General features: G+C 62.8%; 1 protein-coding gene across 1 annotated transcript in view; it reads left to right on the forward strand.

Moving 5' to 3' along the window:
• The window catches only part of EPHA8 (EPH receptor A8), a 28,046-nt gene extending 6,732 nt beyond the window's left edge, over positions 1-21,314 (forward strand). The window contains exons 4-17 of the mRNA XM_004678584.2: positions 6,575-6,730; positions 8,659-8,994; positions 12,952-13,076; positions 13,143-13,305; positions 14,319-14,412; positions 15,585-15,652; positions 15,928-16,092; positions 16,293-16,478; positions 16,750-16,811; positions 17,270-17,479; positions 18,498-18,647; positions 18,724-18,914; positions 19,211-19,384; positions 19,500-21,314. Coding sequence (XP_004678641.1) covers positions 6,575-6,730; positions 8,659-8,994; positions 12,952-13,076; positions 13,143-13,305; positions 14,319-14,412; positions 15,585-15,652; positions 15,928-16,092; positions 16,293-16,478; positions 16,750-16,811; positions 17,270-17,479; positions 18,498-18,647; positions 18,724-18,914; positions 19,211-19,384; positions 19,500-19,614 — 2,195 coding nt within the window. The 3' untranslated portion in view covers positions 19,615-21,314. The remainder of the gene's footprint in view (positions 1-6,574; positions 6,731-8,658; positions 8,995-12,951; positions 13,077-13,142; positions 13,306-14,318; positions 14,413-15,584; positions 15,653-15,927; positions 16,093-16,292; positions 16,479-16,749; positions 16,812-17,269; positions 17,480-18,497; positions 18,648-18,723; positions 18,915-19,210; positions 19,385-19,499) is intronic.
• Positions 21,315-23,105: the final 1,791 nt, after the last annotated feature.

Below are 23,105 nucleotides of genomic sequence, written 5' to 3' on the forward strand. Positions count from 1 at the left end.
TGTGGCGGCCACTGTGTGGGGAGGGACAGGCCAGGGCGGGCTGTGCGGGGAGGGACAGCCCGGGGTGGGCTGTGATGGCCGCTGTGTGGGGAGGGACAGCCCGGGGCGGGCTGTGGCGGCCGCTGTGCGGGGAGGGACAGCCCAGGGCGGGCTGTGCAGGGAGGGACAGCCCGGGGCGGGCTGTGCGGGGAGGGACAGCCCGGGGTGGGCTGTGGCGGCCACTGTGCGGGGAGGGACAGCCCAGGGCGGGCTGTGCGGGGAGGGACAGCCCAGGGCGGGCTGTGCAGGGAGGGACAGTCCGGGGCAGGCTGTGCAGGGAGGGACAGCCCGGGGTGGGCTGTGGCGGCCGCTGTGCGGGGAGGGACAGCCCGGGGCGGGATGTGGCGGCCGCTGTGCGGGGAGGGACAGCCCAGGGCGGGATGTGGCGGCCGCTGTGCGGGGAGGGACAGCCCAGGGCGGGATGTGGCGGCCGCTGTGCGGGGAGGGACAGCCCAGGGCGGGCTGTGCGGGGAGGGACAGCCCGGGGCGGGCTGTGTGGGGAGGGACAGCCTGGGGCGGCCACTGTGTGGGGAGGGACAGGCCAGGGCGGGCTGTGGCGGCCGCTGTGTGGGGAGGGATAGGCCAGGGCGGGCTGCTGGCCCCAGCGCTGTGCTAGCAGCGTTCGTTGTTCTAAGCACTTTGTGCACGTGAATTTGATCTCACAGCTGCTCTAGGAGATAGAAACTACTCTTACATTGGTTTTATAGATGAGCTGACTGAGGCACAGAGAGGCAAAGCCACTTGCCCAAGGTCACACAGCTAGGAGATAGCACAGCAGTGATGTGTGCCCAGATGTCTGGCCCGGAGTCCATGCTCAAAACCAGTAAACCTCCCTGAGGGGTGGAGGGAGTGGACCCTCGGCCCCGGGTGGTGAGTGCAGGCCAGGCCACGAAGGTCTGGGTTGGAGCCCCTGAAGCAGCCTGCCTGTGTTCAGGGGACCTCACCTCGGGGGCTGCAGGCGAGGACAGGCGGGGTCCTTCTGAAGTATGGCTGACATCAGCTGGGTCATGAATTAGCATGAGCTTGTTCTCATGGATGCACGGCGGGGGTCCACACCCCCGAGAACGGGAGCAGGCCCGCGTCGCCTGAGTCAGCAGACCCTCGCTCAGGCCATGTTGCCGGGACCCTGCGAGCAGGGGACACAGGAGAGCAGGCTGCCCATTGCTGCCAGTCTTGGCCATTTCCTCTGCCCCTCCTGGAGTTCCCCGGGGGTGGGCAGCTCAGACCCCAGCGCCCAGGAGGCCGCTGCTGATGCCATAGTGCCGCCGGGGGAGGCAGTGTCCCTGCTCGGGGATCAGAGGGGCTCAGGTCTGTCCCCAGGCAGCCCCTGTAGGAACAGGGACGGGGCCTCCAAGCGCTCATCGGTACGGCAGGGGGCGACTTCACACCACCCTGTGGCCCTGCCTCCGTGTGCGGGGACCGAGCAGGCGCAGGCTGGCGGGACAGCACTGTCCCACACACGGTTCTCCACACCCACAACTGCGATGCGTCTTCACCTCTCCTGGACCCAAAACTCCAACGCAACTTCTGTGAGATTTTCCTGTTTCTGCTTTTGTTGCGTCTCCTATGGCCTCGTTTGCCAGCCTCCCTAGGGCACCAGCCTCTCCGGGCTCCTATTACAGACACCCCTCTACTTTTCAACTTCCCCCCGCTGGAATATAATCGCAGAGATCCCTGTTGCCTTACACCCTGCAAGGGGATTCCTCACCCGTCAACTCATTTGCTCGTCCTACGTAGCAAGGCAGGTAGTTCCATCATACGGATGGGGAAACTGAGGCTTAAGAAGTAATGTTGCTTCGCTCTCATGGCTGGTGTTGCTCTTAACCCACCCCTGGCCTAGCTCGACTACACTCCCCACCAGAGTTCTCCTCCTACACCCCCTCATTCCGAGGGGGCTACTCAGCCCCTTAGTCATAATTTTTCGAGTGTCTGTCGCGTGCCAGGCTTTGCCTGTTGCTCCTCATGTGTGTGTTAGGTCAGTGACTCTGTCAAGCCTCTGCTGCGCCCAGGGTCTGGGGCATGGGCTCAGGAGTCCTCCTTTGGGGGTTCACATCTCCTCCCACTTAAGACAGTCCTCTGAGCTGAGCATCTTATCCCCATCTCACAGAGTGGAAAAGTTGAGGTCCCCTCAAGCAAAGCTGCAGCATGGGGACCTGGTTCCAGGTGTCTCAGCCCAGAACCCTGCACTGCCACCCCATCCCCGGTCCCGGGGTACAGTGCAGCTAGTGACAGGTACGATGCAGCTCTAGCGAGCAGGCCCCCGGCAGGGCACACCTGTCAAGGGTCAGCAGCTGCCCCTGCGCTGGGCTTGGCCGGCGACTGCCAGCCGTGCCTACCCAGTGTGCGTGGGGGAGACACTCGAGGGTCGGCCAGAGACGGGTGCGCCTGACCTTTGGGTCGGGGTCTTGCAAAGAGATCTGGGGAACTGCAGCAGCAGGGGTGGGAGGAGGGGCCCCCAGAGGATGTCTTGTGAAAATCTCCAGGAGCAAGCCCTTTCCTGGGTGGGAGAGGCCAAGACCACACCCATTTCCTGGTACCGATGGCCCGTTCACAAAAAGTAATAAAGAAATGCCAAAGCAGAGTTTGGGAACGGCAGCCTACTTTGAATTCTACATTTAAATCACAATACAGCATAATTATGCCAGTTGCAAGATAATTACAGGTTTTATAAAAAATATTAATTCTTAGTGTATTGCAGGCAGGGACGTTTGGGGACAAATTGCCAGTTTTAAGTTGCGTGAGGAGCCCGGCCGGTGGGCCTCTGTGACCATCTGTGTCACCTTCTTCGGTAAGAAGGCGCAGGTCCCAAAGTGAGGCCCTGGGGGCGGACCTGCCAGTGACCCCCACCACACCCGCTCCTGGGCAGAGAGCCTGTGAGCGGGGAGAACGGGCCAAGCCGGGAACAGAGCGGGGAGCACCTGGCCTGGGCTCCTCGGCGTCCTCTCAAGGCTCCGCTCCCTCTGCCCGGCCCACCTGGTGCAGGCCTGCCGGCGCCTTCTGCTCCCTACCTGGGGACGCAAGGGGTCCCCGTGACAGCCGCTCCCACCTCAGGTTCTCACCTCACAGCTTTCCTCGATTTTGCAGACGAAGATGACTATGCCCAAGAATAGAAGGGACCTCCCTGGTCCCATGGCCACTCATAGCCCTGGAGGGGCCAACTGAGCCGGCACTAGGCCGCACACCTGCGAGCCCGCCCAGTCTCTCCAGAAGCTCTGAAGTCACAAGAGGCCACTCGCTGTGGGGCACACAGCTGGGAGCCTCAGGAACCCCAGCTCTCCCAGCCTCCCTGCCAGGAAGCGCCCTGCCTCACAGCTCCTGGCTCAGGGGTGGGGCCCCCCACCCCAGCACACCCCTCCCTCCAGAAGGGCGGGACTCCTCACCACAGGGCCCACTGGGGCAGCCACATCCTGAAATCCAGGTTCCCGTCCTTCCTGTCACCTGGACACAGAATATAAATCACCCTCCAAGGCCCTAATCATCTTTCTATAAATACCAGAGTCTCATTTCAGAGGGGCGTGTGAACGAGGAGCTCTTTTGCCTTCCTGACTGTGTTTAAAATCTGATTTAGAATTAATTTCCTTTGGTCGTCCGCCGGCGGACACCTTATTTGTCAAATCTCAAGCTCGTTGCAGGGGGGAGGAGCGAGGTGGCCTGGGCCTCTGGCAGCTGCCGGCCTGACAGGCGGCCTGGGCAAGGTGCCCTCTCAGGGCAGGGGCCCCTCCTGGCCCGCCGCCCGCCCCCGGGCGCCCGCAGACTCCGGAAGCGCCCGGGTCGGCAGGAAGGGCCGGGACCCGGCCCAGCGCTGCTCCATCTGTCTCCACCATTAATTCCCCGTTCTGCCTCCAGGTCTTGGGACTCCCTGAGGCCTGGTGATTAGTATTCTTATTAAAGATTATTTTATTTTCATTGCTCGGATTAATCTGGCCTTGACACGCTACAGACATATGGGTATTAGCGGAGCGCGGGAGAAGTGCCCACCGGCGAGTGGCAGGATGGCAGAGCCGCCTCTGAGCCCCGGGCGGCGTGGAGAAGCTGGTGGGGAGTCCCTTTCCGAGGCCCCCCGACCTGAGCGTGCACCTGGCTTGGCGGGGAACCAGGGCAAGACCCACGCGCTCCGGGGCCCTTCCTTTCTGTCAGACAGATGCACGGACGCTGGCTGGCCACAAGGTGCTCAACGCACATCCCCTGCAGCCCTTGCAGCGTGCCTGGACGTGGCTGCTGGCGTTACCTGCACCAGACAGCGATGAAGGCCTTGGCCAGTGTGACTCAGCCTAGGTGAAGGGGTTAGATGGGAAAAGGAGCACGGCGAAGGACCTGGGATCCTGGGAGGGGCCAGCGTCCAGGAGCGAAAGCGGTGGTGTGAGCCCAGCCCCACCACCCCCAGGCCCACGGCTCCGGCCACTTGCCCACGCTGCTCTGGGAGCTCCTTGAGAGTAAGCCCAGCTCTGCCTTATCTCTGTCTGGGTCCAGGCCTGTCGTAGAAGCTCCGTAAATGCAGAGGAGGAGAGGGACAGAGCAGGCCCACAGCAACCGAGATGCTCATGGGCGCAGGGTCTGCTGTCACCCAGTTCAGCTGCAGGGACGACAGACCGGCCGATGGCAGGCAGAGCCCTACCTCTCAGGCGGCAGCTCTGGGGCTGCACCCAGGACCGGCCTCCCAGGGGAGCGGAGGCTTCCAGAAGGGGAAACCCGAGCTCCCAGCCCTTGGCCTCAGGGCCCTTTCACCCTCATGAGGGGAGAAGATGCCTCAAACTGGGAAAGATGTCCTCGGCCCCCAGCTGAAAAGCCCTTCCACCGCCTCTGTGCTTTTGAAGCAACGTTAGGGCATTATGGTTTGTCCGGATTTCAGATTTCTCTCAAGTTTACAGAAGTATAAAAATGAACCTGGTTTTAGCTGTTATAGTAAATAGACATGATTAACATCCAGTGAAGCTTCTCTCTCCCAGCGTGGGGTTTACAGGTAGAGAGCCAGGGAGCTGCCTGCTGCTCCTTCCTGAAAGGCTGGTCTTTTCGTGGGTACAGCTGGGTGCAGCCAGGTTGGCTGGCCTGGCCCTCCTGAACCCCTGGGGCCTCTCTGCTCAGAGCAGACACTAGTGGCACTAGCTCAATTTGAAGATTCCCACAAGCGTTGCCGTCTGCCCTGGGCCAGCCCCCAGGAGGAAGCTCAGGCCACGCTTATCGGGCCTGCCTCAGGCCCCGCGGGCAGGAGAAAGAGACAGGGCTGGTGTGTCCAGCTTTGGGGTTCACACGGTCCCGAGACTGAGTCAGGACTGCAGAAGTGGGGACGGGTGTGGCCGCTGTGGTGTATCTGTGTGTGCATGTGGAAGTGTGGCGAGGCCCAGACAGGCTTCGTCAAAGGGACGATTAAAGTGAATCTTGGGAGAGTTCAGGCGGTGGGCAAAGGAAGCAGGCATAGCACGTGCAAAGGCCCTGAGGCCAGAAACAGCCTGCAATGGAAATAGTGAGTGCTCTGGTTGTGAGTGAGGGTGGGAGAGGAGAGGTCCACAGGAGCTGGGCAGCTGTAAGGCAAGGAGCTCTCTGAACGCCGGGCTTCAGTGCTTCGGCCTCAGGGAGCCTGTGAGGGGAGGATCTGGCCGTGACAAAGTCAGGGGCATTTAGGGGGTCCCTAACCCAGGGTGCCCCCAGCCCCGGCATGGCTGACTTGTTCTTGCCCTTTGGGCCACAGCCCAAATGTCCCCTCCTTTACGGGGAAGGTAACACTTCCTGCCACTTGCCCTGCGCCACCCTCTCCATTTCCTCCCTGGAAATGATGGCGTCGTCACTGTGGGTGCAGCCCGGGAGGCCAGAGGCCCCGTGGTCTTGTTCTCAGCTGTGTCTCTAGCACCCAGCACAGTGCTGCGCACCATCGGCGCTCATCAGTACCGGCCTGAACAGGCTGCGCAGGCATCCGGGTGAGAGAAGCAGTCAGAGGCTGGAGAGGGGGTCAGTACCAGTCCGTCCCAGCCTGGGTGAGGGCCGTAGGGTCTGAGGGGCGGGGAAGTGGGGCTGCAATTCCTGGGAGCTTGTCCCCAGCAATTTCAACTGGGTGGCGGTCGGGGGCCGAGGAAGTTGTGTTTTTACAGGGGTGCCCCCATCTGCCAGTGTGGGACTTCCTTTTCCGATCACCTTCCACCCACCCTCACCCCCTGTCTGGCTTTGACATCCCTGGGAAGTCATGTCTCCGGGGACTTGGCCCCCCTTGGATTCTTAGCCTCTTGGGGCTAATGTCTCATTCAAAGATGAGGAGCCTCAGAATCTAAAGCTCAAGACAGGCCGTGATTAAGAAAAGTGAGGGGGATTTAGAGGAATTTAGGTGAAAGCTGGGACTCAGGCGTCAAACTCACCTCTGCTCCCGATTTACTGTGCAACTTCGGCTCAGGGTCAGGCCCTCGCTGTGCTTCCATCCTTCCGTGGGCCAGTGAGGGAAGAACCAGGTGGTGCTGAAATTCTGCACCTCTGTCCATCCTGGGGTCAGAGTAAGCTGTCCCCAAGGCCTGCCCGACCGCCTCACCTGAAGCTGCCTTCTCCTCCACAGCCTGTGAGCTGGGCTTCTACAAGTCGGCCCCCGGGGACCAGCTCTGTGCCCGCTGCCCTCCCCACAGCCACTCTGCCACGCCCGCTGCCCAGGCCTGCCGCTGTGACCTCAGCTACTACCGCGCGGCTCTGGACCCACCGTCTGCTGCCTGCACCCGTGAGTACCACCCCCAGATCCCTGCACCCCGATGCCAAGACTGGGCCAGGACCCAACCTTCGTGCCACTGGCCCCAAGGAGCCAGTTCTCTGGGGGTGAGGCAGGACAGGCGGTTCTTGGGAGTCAGCGGCCGGTCTGGACTGGGGTCGACTCTGCCTCTGGGTTCCTGGCCTCCTGTCACCTCTCCAGGGATATTCTCCGCTGCTCTCATCCTTGTCTTTGCTCTCTGCTCCGGAGAGAGGAAGCAGGACTGGGTGGCTCCTGTCGCCTCCTGACCCGCAGTGATGCCAGTGTCCTGGGCACTGGGGTGGGCAAGTCCAGGGAGGGGCCGCCTGTCAGGCGAGGGGGTGTCAGACGAGGGCCCCATCACTGTCTTCCTCGACGAGCTTGCTGGCGCAGCTCCCCGAATGCACGTGGCTGTAGGCGGGAGCGCGTGTCTGAGCCCGTGCGTGGCCTGCACGAGGTGGGACCGTGTGTCCTGCTGTCAGCGGCTCCTGCAGGTGTTTGTGTGCCTGAGTGTGCCAGGGCAGGTGCCCACGTCCATGTGTGCTTCTGCACATGCGTGGGCACCTGGGCACCTGGGGGCTTCCTGCGGCCATAGAGCGGGGGCCCGTGAGCCCTGGGAGCGCAGCACGGTGCCCCGGCCCTGCAGGGAGGCGTGTGGCTGCAGGGTGTGGCGACAGGCACGTACCTGCGGGGACTCCCAGGGACTCGCTGTGCCTGCAGGGCTGCGTGACTGGCCGGCGTTCTGCTGACTCGGCTCCTCTGCTTCCCCCTCTTGCCTGGCCAGAGGAGGCCTTATGCTCCTGTGCCTGCTGGGGAGGGCCAGCCCAGCCCACCCCACTCACCAGCACTGGCTCCTGAGGCGGGGTGAGGGGACTTCCCACAGTGCAGGCTGGCTTTGCCCGGAACGTACCCCAGCCTCCGCCCCCCCTTCCTCCTGCAACCTCCCTCACCGCCCAGCCTGGGCTCCCTGCATGTGTCAGGTGAGGGCCCAGGTGCGGTTGTAGGCCCCCACAATGCACACAGCACACACACCTGCATCCATCACACGCACACACTCACACATACGCCCTCCACTCTTCTGCCCTGACCTGCGTTTGCCCCACGTGAGCCGTGGGCTGAAGGGACGGCTGAGGGACACGCAGCGGCTGTGGCTCCTCAGGCCCAGCGAGCCTGAGCCTGAGCTCTGGGTCACTGACACTTGCATTCGCTGTCCAGCCTCTGGCTTCTTGCCAACCCCACAGGGCAGTGCCATGAGGTCCTAGGAGCCTAAACTATCGAGGCTAGCTTTTGGCATTTCATCCCTGCAGATTCTGAGGCTCTCTGGGTCTGAGTCTCCAGTTCTGATTTCTGAAGTAAGATGCCCTCTCTGGGATTCTGGGGCCTGGAATTCTGTGGAGGCCGGGGTCCCCACAGCTCCCCAGCCCTCCAGGCTCAAGTCTGCATCCCCTGGGCCCCTCAGCCCCCATTCACCCCCCCCAGAGGCCTCCTGCCACCCCTCTGGGGCCCCCCCTCTTCTGAGGAAGGGGTTGCTGGGCCTCCAGGGTCTCCCTTACACTCTACCTCAACGCTCAGTGCCAGGTCACATTCTGCCCCGCAGCGGGGTTCAGAGGTGGAGAGTGGGCACAGGTGGCCGGGGTACACACCCAGCAGCTGCTCTGAGCACCGAGGGCGATGCAGTCGCTCCCTCCTCTGGAGGAGAACCCTGGGCAGCACAGACTCCCGTGCAAGGGAGAACTGACACTGGGGCCCGCACCTGCCCTCGGGAGCTCCCCGAGGATGGACTGGGTATGACCATATCCTTCGGGAACCCTAAATATCATGGGGAGCCACAGCCCTTCCCTGGGCTGATGGGGAGAGCGGGCAGCCTGGACCAGCACAAATAGGCATCCCCCGGTGACACCCCACATCTCTCGGCTCCGCAGGGCCGCCCTCGGCACCGGTGAACCTGATCTCCAGCGTGAACGGGACGTCGGTCACCCTGGAGTGGGCGCCTCCCCTGGACCCGGGCGGCCGCAGTGACATCACCTACAACGCCGTGTGCCGCCGCTGCCCCTGGGCGCTGGGCCACTGTGAGAAGTGCGGGGGCGGCACCCGCTTCGTGCCGCAGCAGACGAGCCTGGCGCAGGCCAGCCTGCTGGTCGCCAACCTGCTGGCCCACATGAACTACTCCTTCTGGATCGAGGCTGTCAACGGCGTGTCTGACCTGAGCCCCGAGCCCCGCCGGGCCGCCGTGGTCAACATCACCACGAACCAGGCAGGTAGGCGGAGACGCTCCGTCCATCCCCAGCTGCGCCGGCCCCACCCCCCAGGCGGCAGAGCACCCCCACCCGGGGACTTGGGGGCTCCCCTGGCCCTGGCCTCCTCGGCAGGCCCCAGAGCTGCAGGCTCTTCACACCCTTAGGAAACGAGAACCCGTCCTATAAGCAGGAGGAATCCAAGAGGTGCAGAGCCAGGCTAGTGTGGACATCAAAGGCCCGGGTTCCAGAACTTTCCCCGCTGCCTGTCTGCTCCCTGGTGAGATGGGATTCATAATGCCTGCCTCCGGTACTGTCGCGGGGCTCACAGGAGAGACCACAAAGTGCCTAACCCAGCACCTGGCCCAGGGTACTGCTGGATAAATGTCATTTAAAAAATGAAATCACTCTGCTGATCATCTTCTAGAACAGCTGCCATTGTTGCCCCAGGGGTGATTGGGTCCCACTGGCTTGGACCGCAGCCATTTATGTTTCCAGCCAGTTCTTGAGCTGACTTCAGCCCCCAGTACCTGTTTCTTTTCAAATCCTGGTGCGTCTTGACTGCCAAGAGGCAGGCTCACCCCCCGGGTCCTCACCCTGACTCCTCCCAATACCACACAGGCCTCGCCCAGCACTCTATTCCCACCATGTCACGGGGAGGAAAGCAGGGTGCAGAGAACCATGGCGGGGGGTGGGGGGCACCTCCTAGGAAGTGGCAGAGCCAGAATTTGAACCCAGGTCTGTCTTACTTCCACGTGAAACAGGCCCAGGGCACCTGTCCCTGATGTCTGACTTCACCCAGTCAGGATCTGTGGAGCACCCAGAATCCACGCTCTGTACCGCGTGCCGTAGATGGTGCAGGGAGCAGACTGAGGGGCAGGGGTCCTGCCCCCACCCACTTATCTCCAAGGCAGCTGAGGCTGGTGGGGTAGAGAGTGGAGCGAGAGGACCCAGCGGTATCCAGACGCCATTCAGGAAACTGAACTAAAAAGCTCAGACCTCTGCTTCCCTTCTCTCCAGAGCAACTGAGAGGTGACATTTCCCACCTGTCCAGAGAAATTCCGCACCCTCACGTGGCCACAGGCAGAGGGGCCTTTCCTCCCTTTCTTTCCTCCTCCTTAGAACCTTCTCTTGCTTTCTGTGACCCCCTGCCCCCCCATTTTCTTTCTGTCCATCACTCAGACCTGTCCTCCATCTTTGCCAGCACAACCTCCACAGTCTGGAAGACCCTTCTAACCCGCCTCATTCCTGCCTGCCTACCCAGGTCTACCTTCTCTTCTCTTCTTGCCTTTTTTTTTTTTGGCCGTGTCGATGTCTGGGTTTTGGGTTTCTGGCTATTCTGCAGTCCTTAGTGACATAGGACAGAGAGCACTTTTCAATACCTGTCACCTGTATGTCTCCTTTGGTGAGGTGTCAGTTCAGGCCTTTAGCCCATGTTATTGTTTCTGTCATGGTTTGCCATTATTTAGTGAGCAACTTGTTCTTTTAACCTCTGAGGGCCTCCCCCCACCGCCATCTTTAGACCTCTTCAGTGCCCCCTCCCCTTCCCTCCACGCCTCAGAAGACTCATCTCCTTTATGAGCGTCACTAGTTTATAGTTACTTTGCTCCGTCAGTTCATCCACTGTCATTCCTGTACCTGACGCTTATCATCCAATGTTTGGCTTTGTCTTTCCGACGTTCTTTCCTACACATACTTCCCTGGAGCGCCTCCCACGTGGCGTAAGGGGTGACATTCTGTGGTGTCCGTGGCTGAGTGGTGTCCCATGTGGGTGAAGCCGGCCTCTGTCGCGTCCTCCGTCGGTGGCCATGTGGCTGCTCCCCAGCTCCTGTCCCAGCTCCTGTCCAGAATGCTGAATAAACAGTGTGACGCGTCGAGTGGCTTTGAGTTGACTGTCTCATGCCCTTCAGAGATGCCCACAGTGGCATTGCCATGTCCAACGGTGCTTCCAGTTTCCGTGTTGTAGGGTACATCCTCAGTGCGTTCCAGAATGGCTGCACGGTCTGCCTCCCCACTGGCAGCTCAACAGGGTCCCCCTTTGTCCACCCCCATTTCTGGGGGTCTTTTCAACATGGGCCATTCCCACGGTGGGGGGGGAGAGAATCTCATTGTGCTTCGGACCCACAGCTCCCTTATTAAAATGACGTGGAACGTTTTTCCATGTACCTGTGTCAGGCCTCTGAGTGGCCTCACCAGGGCCTCTGGCTTTGAATCCCACCTTCATACACATCCTGTCACCTGTGCAAGACCCTGCCCTGAGATCCACTGCCCACTCCTGTCTCCACTCAGGTAAACAACATGCCGCAACCTGTGTCTCCCACAAGCCCCCTTCGGAACTCAGCACCACCATCCTTGGGGCTGCTGAAGCCCCACACCCCAAGTTGTCGCCTTTTACTCCCTCCATGCTGCACCCACCCACCAGCTGCCCCCCAGGTCTCCCTCCAACCTGACCCCTCCACCCTCAGCCTCCCCCGTCTCCGTGTGTCACAAGAGCACATGCTGGTTGCTTAAACCAGGGGCGGTTACTCCTCACAGTTCTAGAGGCCTGAAGCCGAGCGTCAAGGACTGGTCAGTTGCCTTCTGGTGAGAACCCTCTTCCTTCTGTCTTCTCCCTGTGTTCCCAAGGGGAAACTGGGGGTCATGAGAGCGCTCTGCTCTCCTTATAAGGACACTAGCCCCGGCATGGACCCTTCCCTCAGGACCTCATCCAAGCCATGTCACCTCCCAAGGCCCCACCTTCACCCTCACACTGGCTCAGTCCCAGCCGGAGCACTTCCTGGATGACACCCTCACCCTCCCTGGGCCCGCTCTGACCCCAGTATTCAGGAAGTCCTGGGGTGGGCATTGATTAGATGCCCAACTAGCAGGGGCCTGGGGCTGACAACCCTAGCAGCTGGGTGGGGTTTGCTCCCTCTGCGTCTCTCCTCCCCACCCCACCTCCACCAGCACCTCCTCCCTGAAGGCCCCGCAGGAGCCTGGCCCATTTCCCTCTCCTTGCCGGCTGTGTCCATCCCACTCAACAGCACCTCTTGCCTCGGAGCCTCGGAGACTTGGTTTCTCAAGAGGCACCGTGTCCCCCGCGGGGGCGTGTCCCATCTGACCCTCACCTCCGGGGTAGCCGCCAGCTTCTCCTTCAGGATGGGACCCTGCCGCCCATCCCCGCCACGGGAGCGGGCTGGGCTGTGAACCCAGCCTCCAGCCCCAGCCTGGTGGGTCTCCCTTGGGCCACGTCCCCAGCTTAACTCTGGATTGCTTAGGTGTCAGGCACCTACTGTGTGTAGCCCCTACCTGCCCCCTAGGGAGCGCCCAGGGGAGCCCGGGGACAGGATACCTAGGTGGGAGGCAAGAGCTGGCCAGGTGGGTCACGGGAGGTGGCAGCAGGCAGAAAGCAGGTAGCAGCTGGAGGAGGAGGAGGCTGGTGGGGGGGAGGCTGCAGGCCTGGGAGGGCCGTTGCCTCTCTCTGACACCTTGGAGACTCACCTGGGGAAACTGAGGCAGGAGGGAGGGAAGGAATGGATACATGGGGGGATGGGCAAGGCCATCAGTGAATGAGGGAGGGGAAGTGGTGACCTTGAGAATACTTGAGCTTAACCTGGCTCAGCTCATCTTTCCTCGAGGACTCCACACCAGGCCCTGGGCAGGGACTGGGCACATGGAGACAGAGACCAGGCTGACCAAGCCTCAGGGCCAATGGGCCCAGCATGCTCCCTGGGACGGGCCTGACCAGCATGCAGGAGGAGGGAGTGAAAGCCAGCCCCAGCATCCCAGAGCAGAGCCCACCGCAGTGACTGACCAGGGCAGCGACCAGGGCAGTGGCCAGGGCTTTGTCGGAAGAGTAGCAGGTGCTGCTCGCCTGGGCCGGGGCAGGAGCTTCCCACGCGGGGCACAGACCCAAGCCTCGGTGCTGAGACGGGACCCGGGAAGGGGCGGACAGCGTGACGGGTCAGTGACAGAGTGGCTGACCCAGCCGCCTCCCTCCAGCCCCGTCCCAGGTGGTGGTCATCCGCCAGGAGCGGGCCGGGCAGACCAGCGTCTCGCTGCTGTGGCAGGAACCGGAGCAGCCCAACGGCATCATCCTGGAGTACGAGATCAAGTACTACGAGAAGGTACGGCCGGCTGGGCGGGGGCGGCGGGGGCCTGGCGGGGCTCTGCTCATCACCCTCCCCGGGCAGGACAAGGAGATGCAGAGCTACTCCACCCTCAAGGCTGTCACCACCAGGGCCACTGTCTCGGGCCTCAAGCCGGGCACCCGCTACGTGTTCCAGGTCCGAGCCCGCACCTCGGCGGGCTGCGGCCGCTTCAGCCAGGCCATGGAGGTGGAGACCGGGAAACCCCGTGAGTGCGGGGAGCGGGGAGGGCGGGGGCCAGGCGGGGGCCTGAGGGGTGACCGCGGGTGCTGGGCTGGCAGCAGTGCGGGCCGGGTGGCCGTCCACCACCGCCGGCTTGCCGGCATCACAGTGCCCTTGGCCAGTGAGATGACCCTCTGTCAATCCGAAGACCCCGTAGTGAGTGAGCATTGTCCACATTTCCACTCCACAGGGGAGGAAAACGGGGTCAGAGCAGCCGAGTGAGTTGTTCAAGATCACCTAGCAGAGCAGGGTTGAACCTGGCCAGCCCCTGCCGGGCCTCGTCTGCCCCAGGTCGCCAGAACGGTGGTCCTCAGAGAGCAGTCCAGTCCACCCCAGCAGCAGCCACCCCGGGAGCTATCAGAAATGCTGGCTCTCGGGCCAGAACCAGAAATTCAGCGTTGGGCCTAGTGATGTGGCCTGATCATGTCCGATTCTGAAGTAGACTCATGCCCCCGGACCACCGCCCCCACCTCCAGCCAGTCGGGGTCTTCTCTGCCGACCATGTCTGAGATCACGGGGAGGCTGCCCCTTAGCAATCCTGCCCTGCCCCTCCCGCTCGCTGTGTGGCCTTGAGTAAGTTCCTTGAGTTCTCTGATCCTCTGAGGCCGAAGCTAAGCTAAGCTCCCCGGAAGGGACGAGGGGAAGATTAGCCAGGCTGGAATCTGCAGTTCCTGCATGTTCAGCTGTATTACTGTTAGAAAATAGGCAGGATAGGCATTTTTTCTTCATTGCACAGATGAGAAAACTTTACTCAGAAAGTTAAGTGACTGTGCCCAAGTCACACAGCCCTGGAAATGGTGGTGCCAAGCTGGGAAGCCAGAAGCCCAGACTCGCAGGGTCTTGAAGGCAAAGCTTTGGAAGGGGGAGGATGCAGGCAGAAGAGGTGGCTGGTGCCCTGACTCGGGGCTGGCTCCCAGCTGGGGAGGGGCCCACCAGCCCAGGGCCACCACCCGGTCCAGGGACTTGCGCGAAGGTTGAAATGCTGCCCCCTGCCGGCAGGACCCCGCTATGACACCCGGACCATCGTCTGGATCTGCCTGACCCTCATCACCGGCCTGGTGGTGCTTCTGCTCCTGCTCATCTGCAAGAAGAGGTGGGTGGTCCCGGCTCTCAGCCAACCGCTCCTGAGTCCTGTGTGTCCCACCTGCCCCAGCCCCTCGGGACCAGGGGTCCCTAGTGCCTATACTCAGAGATGCACCTGCTCATTCCTCTGTCTTGGGACCGTCTCTGGCCTTCTGTTCCCTGACCCACCCCTATTTTCTGTCCTCCTGTCTGACCTGCCCCCCATCTTTCCAGCCCCTCCTCTCTGAATGACCAGTAATCCTGGAAGACCCTGGGGCTTGTCCCAGATTCTCCTCTCTCTCCTGTTTCCCCAGGTCCATCTTTCTGGATGACCTCGTCAGGGCCCAAAGAGCTTTGAATTTCACCTTCATACTGACATCCCCAATGTAGGCCACCAGCACAGACCCCTCCCCTGAGGTCAGCCACCCACTCTGCTTGGACACGTGTCACACAAACAACACCCCAAATCTGCACCTCCCCAGGCCGCCGTCTTAGGACGTGGTGCCATGTTCAGGTGGTCATTCAAGCCCCAAACCCAAGGCATCATTCTGAATGTCTCTCCTGTACACCCACCCACCCGCCAGCCTTGCTGCTGGGTCCCCCTTCAGCACGACCATCTCCAGCTCATTTAATCCTGTTAGATTAAATGTAGAGGTTCTGACCTCATTTTGCAGGTGAGTAACTGGGGGATCTGCGGAGAGGTCAGCCCACCTACAGGTAGATGTGGAACAGGTTCGTCCACTGGAGACCAAGCCTCGGTCCCTCCCGCTGCATTCCAGAGGGAGGCGGATGTGGGCACTGTAGTCACCGTGGACTTGGGACCCCACACAGCGAGAACTGGACCATCGCTGGGCGTCTCTGAGGCCCAGGAAAGGGAGGGAGGGGCCGAGGTCACCCAGCACAGTTGGTTCCGGAAGCCCCTGCCCACCGCCGCCGCAGGCATGGTTCCCGTAGAATGGACTGTTAACACCCTAGGCTCTGCTGTGAGGCCAAGTGGACTTGACTACGTAAATTTTGTCAAGGATCCCACCGTTCTGCTGGGCTTAGAGCGCGGGCGGGTGGGGTGCCCGGCAAGGACAGGGGCTGGGTGGGCGGAGATGACCCGAAAGGGGAAGAGGAGAAGGCGAGGATCCTGATTCAGCCTCAGGGGGGCTCAGGGGGGCTGGAGTGGTGCAGCCTCAGGCGGGCCTGCTCTCCTCACAGGCACTGTGGCTACAGCAAGGCCTTCCAGGACTCTGACGAGGAGAAGATGCACTATCAGAACGGGCAGGGTGAGTGCAGGGGCCCTGGGGCCTGGGGCGAAGAGGAGGCCACGGTGGGACAGTGCTGGTCTGGCGTGGGCAGGAGGAAGGTGCCCGCGGACAGGAGCGGAGCCCCAGAGTAAGAGGGGGGTGTTGCAGAGAGCGCCTGCTCGCGGCAAGCACTTGCTAGGTGCTTGCTGTTTGCCGCCACAGCTGGAGGGCCCCAGACCCCGTGGGCCCGGGAGTGCTGGGGGGAAGAGCCCTCCTGGACCCCAATGGACGCGCCCTCTGCCCTGGCCCCTCAGCGCCCCCACCTGTCTTCCTGCCGCTGCACCATCCGCCAGGGAAGATCCCGGAGCCCCAGTTCTACGCAGAGCCCCACACTTACGAGGAGCCGGGCAGGGCTGGCCGCAGTGTGACCCGGGAGATCGAAGCCTCCAGGATCCACATTGAGAAGATCATCGGCTCAGGTGAGTCTTGGAGGTTGTGTGGGTGGGGACCGCCAAGGGGGCGCCTGGGGAGGGGCCCCCAGGGCAGCGGAGGAATGGGGGGCCTGGTGTGGCCAGCTCAGGCGGTGCACGGACGTGTGAGCCTGGGGCGTGCAGGCCCCCCTGGTGGGGGCGGAGGGTCCCGCCACTCTCGTCCTGCCTGCCCCCCTCGGGCCCCGCAGGAGAGTCTGGGGAAGTCTGCTACGGGCGGCTGCGGGTGCCAGGACAGCGGGACGTGCCCGTGGCCATCAAGGCCCTCAAAGCCGGCTACACGGAGAGGCAGCGACGGGACTTCCTGAGCGAGGCGTCCATCATGGGCCAGTTCGACCACCCCAATGTCATCCGCCTGGAGGGCGTCGTCACCCGTGGTAGGTGCCGGGAAGGGCAGCCTCGTTGTCACAGCCCCTCCTGGCCGAGACAGGCTGGACCCATTGCCTGGGCCTCTGTGACCTGCCCCTGCCCGGGCCCTGCCCCCTGGTTAGGTCCCAGTGATGGTCAGAGGAGTCCAGACCCCAGGGGAACCTGGCCCTCAGGGCTGGCCCCGCTCCTGGAGGCTCAGTGAAGGGGGGCACGGTCCTGGGGCCTCTGACCAGCTGGCCTGATCCCCTCACGTGGCCTCCAACCTGTGCCCCGCCCCAGGCCGCCTGGCAATGATCGTGACCGAGTACATGGAGAACGGGTCCCTGGACGCCTTCCTGCGGGTGCGTGTCCCAGCCTGCCTTTCCCAGGGGAGGGGCCGTGGGTGGGGGGCGGTAACGCCAGGTCTCCAGACACCCCGGAGGCCCCACCAACAGACCTGGAAAGGGGGAGCCAGGCATGGGGCAGGGTGGCACGGGTCAGCAATCAGGCTGCCAGTCTGGCCTCTGCGACGTGGGGCCTTGCTGTGTGCCGCAGGCTGGGGGTGCCTTTGTGGGGACCCAGGCCCCCACCCAGCTGGGAGGCAGGGAGGGCTCCTGGCTTCCCAGCGCCCAGCCTGCCGCTTCTGTGCCGGGTGCGCTCAGGCACAGGCCTTAACCTCCCTCCCCTGCACACCGAGGGGGCATGGCGCTGCGGCCGCCTCTCCGGGCTGGGGTGTAGGCGCGAGCGTGGACCGGGCTCCAGGCGTGGGGAAGCGCGCGGCTAACTGCCACGCTCCTGAGCCCGGCGCGTCCCCCTGCAGACGCACGACGGCCAGTTCACCATCATGCAGCTGGTGGGCATGCTGCGGGGGGTGGGCGCCGGCATGCGCTACCTCTCGGACCTGGGCTACGTCCACCGCGACCTGGCCGCCCGCAACGTCCTGGTTGACGGCAACCTGGTCTGCAAGGTGTCGGACTTCGGGCTCTCGCGGGTGCTGGAGGACGACCCTGATGCCGCCTACACCACCACGGTGGGTCGCCTGCCCCCTTCTGACCGGCCGGGCTGGGTGCACCCCACGTGCTGGCAGTTTCAATTTTGGGGGTGCCTTTGGCCTGGGGCAAGTCCTCCCTCCTCTGTGCACCTCAGTTTCCCCTTCTGGGAAGCGGGAGCCGCCCAGCCTGCCTTGCCTTTAGGAGAGGGTGGCTTGGGGTCCCCACCGGGAAGAGCCGGGGTCTCTGGATCACACGCTGGCTCCACATCTGCCTCTGAAGTTTGGTTTTCAAAATGGCGGGCGTGGAGACCTGGCTTCTCTAGAGGTGCCTTGGGGGGCTTCAGGCAGGAGGCTGAGCAGGCGGGGCTCCCACCTCCTGCCCCGGCCACTGCCCTGGCCCTAAATCAGGTCTCACAGGAATGCTCGTCCTCCTCGTAAGAGACACGAGCTCAAACCACGAGGGGTGTCGGCAGCATCTACTGCAGGGCCTGGACACGCAGCGACCTAAATGCCCCTCGGCGGGCCACTGCATCGAGATGTGACCTGCCACAGTGGGCGCTGTTGAGCCCCAGGGAGGGCCGACTGGCTGGCATGTGCAGCAAGGGAAGGGAGTTGTGTGGGGGCAAGCCAGTCGGAGGACAGCCCGGTACCCGTAATGCAGCAGGACCCCTGGGGCTAGGGGAGGAGAAGGGAGAAAGGTGATGGCGGCGGGGCAGAGAGGGCAAGGACGGGCAAGCAAGTGCGAGTCTGAGGTTGCCCTCAGACAAAGGGGTTTGCGACCAGGTGGGGGGCAGGGAGGAGGCCCCAGAGCAGGCCCGGGGCCTGGCCTCGGGGCCTCCTCACAGGCTCCGGCTCGGCCGTCGGCTGGGACTGGGAGCACCTACTGCGTGCCAGGCCCCCACCGTGTGCCGCCCCCCAGCTCTGTGCACAGGTCTCCCCAGCAGAGCTGCCCCCGAGGGCAGAGGCCGTGTCTCCCCTCTGGACTTTGAGTTTTCCAGCCAGGCTCAGCCCCTGACCGGGCTGGGAGACGCCCTGAGCCCTCCTGTGCCCACCCCAGGGAGGGAAGATCCCGATCCGCTGGACGGCCCCCGAAGCCATCGCCTTCCGCACCTTCTCCTGGGCCAGCGACGTGTGGAGCTTCGGTGTGGTCATGTGGGAGGTGCTGGCCTACGGGGAGAGGCCCTACTGGAACATGACCAACCGGGACGTGAGTGAGGCCCCCCGAGGGCAGGGCGGAGCGGGGCCCTTGGTGGGGGCTGGAGCCCAGCGCTGCTGTCCCCCAGGTCATCAGCTCTGTGGAGGAGGGCTACCGCCTGCCCGCGCCCATGGGCTGCCCTCGCGCCCTGCACCAGCTCATGCTCGACTGCTGGCAGAAGGACCGTGCCCAGCGGCCTCGCTTTTCCCACATCGTCAGCGTCCTGGACGCTCTCATCCGCAGCCCCGAGAGCCTCAGGGCCACAGCCACGGTCAGCAGGTGCGTGACGTCCATGCTGCTCCCCCAAGCTCGGCTGCTCTCCAAGCACAGCCCCACACCCGGCCTGGCCTCGGTCCGGGCCTGACCCCTGCCCAGCCTAGGCCCCACCTGGCCTTCTCTGGGCCCCTGACGCCCAGCCCGACCTTCGCCCTGCCCGGGCCCCTGAGTCCTGTCCTGCTGGGCCTTCCTCAGCTTTCTCCTTCCAGGCCTGGGTGGGGACTGAAGGTGGCCGGTGCCAGGGTCCCTGAAGAAGGCAGAGGCCCTGGCAGATTACTCACTGGGGCCCTTGCGCCTAGGTGCCCACCTCCAGCCTTCGCCCGGAGCTGCTTCGACCTCCGAGGCGGCGGGGGCAGCGGCGGGGGTCTCACCGTGGGGGACTGGCTGGACTCCATCCGCATGGGCCGCTACCGGGACCACTTTGCTGCTGGTGGTTACTCCTCGCTGGGCATGGTGCTGCGAATGAATGCTCAGTAAGTAGGGGGGGGCGGGGACCCCAGGACAGGGCAGGAAGCCAGAGGCAGGCTCCGCAGCTGGTGGGCAGCCCTGTTCCCACGCCAGCCTGCTCAGCGCCTTCTTCTTTCACAGGGACGTGCGTGCCCTGGGCATCACCCTCATGGGCCACCAGAAGAAGATCCTGGGCAGTATCCAGACCATGAGGGCCCAGCTGACTAGCACCCAGGGGCCCCGCCGGCATCTGTGACCCCACCGCACCCAGGTCCCGCCGGATGTCAGGGGACTGGCAGGGCTGCCGGCGGCTGGGGCGGCTCCCGGCCTCTGTCCCTCCTCTCAGGTGCAGCGGAGGCCTGGACTCCACTGCCGGACCTGGAGCTGCCGGGGGTCAGGACACCAGGGCCGCAGGTGCCTGCCCCGCCGGAACATGGCCTCCGGAGCGGAGGGACTGCCCTCCCTCGGGGCCGGCGCTCCCCACAGAGGCGTGGCTCAAGGCCTGTGTGTGTGTCTGTGGGTGTGTTCTCACCAGGTCACGGGCGCCCACGAAGCATGTGTGGTCACGCGTGTGTCCCCACCTCCAGGCCCAGCATGGATGTGTGCTCGTGCGTGAGGCTGGGGGAGGAGGCTCCAGCCTGTGAGCAGGGAGCGCGTGACAGCCCCGGGATGCGGCCCCAGGCCTCAGTGCCACAGGGACTGAGGAGAAGCTGGTGCCACCGCCCCCAGTTCTGGAGGCCGGAGCCAGGGGCCACGTCTGAACCGCACCAGCACCGGGCTCCCCTCATCTCCGCCCGGGTGAGCCCACCCCTGGCTCTATCTCAGGTCTGAGCCCTCCCTCTCTCAGGTGGGGGCCACCTGCAGCCTCCACCTGGCTCCCATCGCTGCTTCAACAGGAAAACAGGGTTCCCGGCCAGCCTTCTGGCCACCTTCTGTATGGGCATGAGATGCCCTTAGCTGGACCCGGCTGCCTGGCCAGGGGCCAGGAGCCACCAACACCCCTCTCTGCTGCCCCTCCATGGCCTGGGTCCCTCGACGGGACGTCCCCTTGCCAACCTCTCACTGCCCAGCCCTGGCCTGCCCCCACCCCACGCAGGATCAGGGACCAGAAGATGCTACCTTTTCAGCCCCAAGTCCACCCCTCTCTGCCAGCTGGGGAGACCAAGGCCTAGACAGGGTGTAGCTTGTCCAGGGCCACACAGCACCCACGTCCAGAGACGCGGCCCCCTGGGCCCACCCAGGGCTCCTGCCCCACACCCTCCCACACAGACTGCAGGCAGGAGAGGACTTGGGAAACCGCCCCCCCCCCCGAGACTGGCCCTCCCCCTTACGGCCCACCAGGGTATGTAAATATCTTTTCTACCATGTCAGAATATTTTTTCCTCACTCCTGACAATGCAAAAATGGTCTTCAAAGCACATAAAAAGCCCCCAGGGTGAGAAAACCCCATCCCAGGGGAAGTTTGGCAGCAGGGCCCAAGGAACCCCCCAGGCAGGATGCTGGTGCGCCCTGCCACCCCGAGGGAGGGGCAAGCCCGGCCCCCTCCCCTGCCCACCCTTCCTGTAGCCAGCACAGCTGTTCTGCGGAGACACCAGCACTGAGCCCCCTCTCCCTCCTGCAATAATTCGGGGGTCTCAGCCCCGCCCAGGTGCCGCGGCCAGCTCTCTACACCTCGATATATTATATGACTATATAGCCGAGCTGCTCTTCCTTCCTATGGAAGCTGGAATCATGGTCAGGACACGATCAGGGAGGACCCTGTCTTCCTCCCACCCCCCACCCCCCATCACCCACTTCCTGGACTCTGTATCCTCATGGTCACGGGCACAGCGAGCCTGGCGCTTGCACAGTGTGGTCTGTGCCCTGGCGAGAGGTGCCCCTGGGATCCCAGGGATCCGCCTGTGTGGTCTCCAGCCTGAGCCTTCAACTTCCCCACAATGAGAATAAATTCTGCCTCATCTCTGCCTGTGTCCCCCATCTTTTCCCATCCCTATGGCCTTGTCATCACCTGGAGGGGAAGGAGCCACCTCACGCTGAGACCCACTATATGCTTCTGCACGCTTTTCCTCCTGAGCTGTCCCAGGAGGTGGGATTCGTGCACCGCTTCATATGTGGGGAAGCTGAATCGCAGCGGGCTGTCAAGCTGGTGGGGTGTGGAACCAGAATCCAGTCTAGTTCCAAAGCCTGTGCTCTGCTAAGAAGCACCGCTGTGGGCCCCAGAGTCCCTCTTCCAATGTGTGCAACTGGGCCTCACGCCCCTTCAGCTGGGCCTTGCCCGTGCTTCTGGAGAGAGGAGTGTTTGCTGGGGTCGACAGCCTTGGTACCCAGGTCTCCTTGGGGGAGCTAAAGCCCAGGGACCTGAGGTCTGGGGGACAGGGAAGGGGGGCAGGATGCCAGCCTCTTCCATGGCTGTCAGGGGGCTGACAGGAGGGACGTAGGAGGTGGGCACAGCCAGCTGCATCCATTTGAGTCAATGGCTCATACATTCAGGGAGGCTGCCCGCGGGGTCTTGTCAATGAGCCTGTAATGACTTACAGCTGCCCCTCCAGCTAAAGGAGAGTCTTCACTCCTGCCTCTCCCTCAAACTGGGACTGTGGGGCCAGGGAGAAACCACCTCTGTCTTCCCTCCATCATCTCACAGCAGGCCTATGAGATCAGTAACGTGGTCTCCAGCTTACAGACCGCACAACATGCTCAGAGGCCAGTGCTCTATGGGGCGGGGCCGCCTCTAACTAGATTGGGCTGATATCGAGCCAGGTCTCTCTCCCGAAACACCAGCCCCCACTCAGCACATTCCGAGGAGGAAGAAGAGATTGCTACACACTTCTCTCTCCTATGCACCGTTCCCCAGAGCCCACTGGGAATACAAAGATGAAGGAGACTCCGTTTCTTCTCTTCAGGACCTCAGGCGAGGTAGAGGGACAGAGTGCACAAAAGTGGCTCCCTCAAACAAAGCCAGGAAATGGGCACACATTGGGGTCAGAGGAGAAGGTGAGCCGGGAGGCCAGGGCCAATCACCAAGGACTTCCTGGGAGAGGAAGCATTCAGCTGGGCCTGAAGAATGAGGAGGGCTTGGAGACACATTTCCTAGACAGCCTCCCTGCACCAGGCAGAATACAGGGAGAGGACGACCAGACCATGTTCGCGGGTGAGAGGCCTCACTCAGATACAGTGGGCCAATGACCTGTGATCTTATCTATAAATGTCATTTCTAATAAAAATTACAGCAGACTTTTCTCTCCAGTGTCACAAGACCATCCCAAAATGTATATGGAATAATAATAATAATAAAAACCAGAATAGCCAAGACAATTTTAAGAATAAAGAGGAAGAGGAAGGGAACCTTTCCCTGCAAGGTATCAGTGCCTATTTGAGAGCTAATAATCAAAAGTTTGGGTCGGTCCCTGGAACAGAGAAGCCAGGTGATAAGAACAGGGCCGACGCCGAAGAGCAGAGCCGAGTGTATGCGAGTGAGACACGGCAAGGACCACGGGACAGTGGAGGGCACGTGGCCTGGGGAGGCCTTCACGCCGTCAGCCTCAGGGGCTATCACCTGCGGCCTTGATCTTGTTAACTAGAGGGCGCGTGGTGTGGGGCACGGGTGCTGGCCAGGGGCGCCTGAGCGCAGGTGCGTGCGTGTGGGAGTGGGCACACCTGCTCCTAGAGGCCAGGGGGCGAGGGCGGCGTGACTCAGCGGACAGGCTGGGAGAGGAGGCCGCCAGAGAACGGGGACACGGAGGGAGAGGA

The sequence above is a fragment of the Condylura cristata genome, unplaced genomic scaffold (genome assembly GCF_000260355.1).
Source record: "Condylura cristata isolate star-nosed mole 26May11 unplaced genomic scaffold, ConCri1.0 scaffold00008, whole genome shotgun sequence".
NCBI classification, from domain to species: domain Eukaryota; kingdom Metazoa; phylum Chordata; class Mammalia; order Eulipotyphla; family Talpidae; genus Condylura; species Condylura cristata.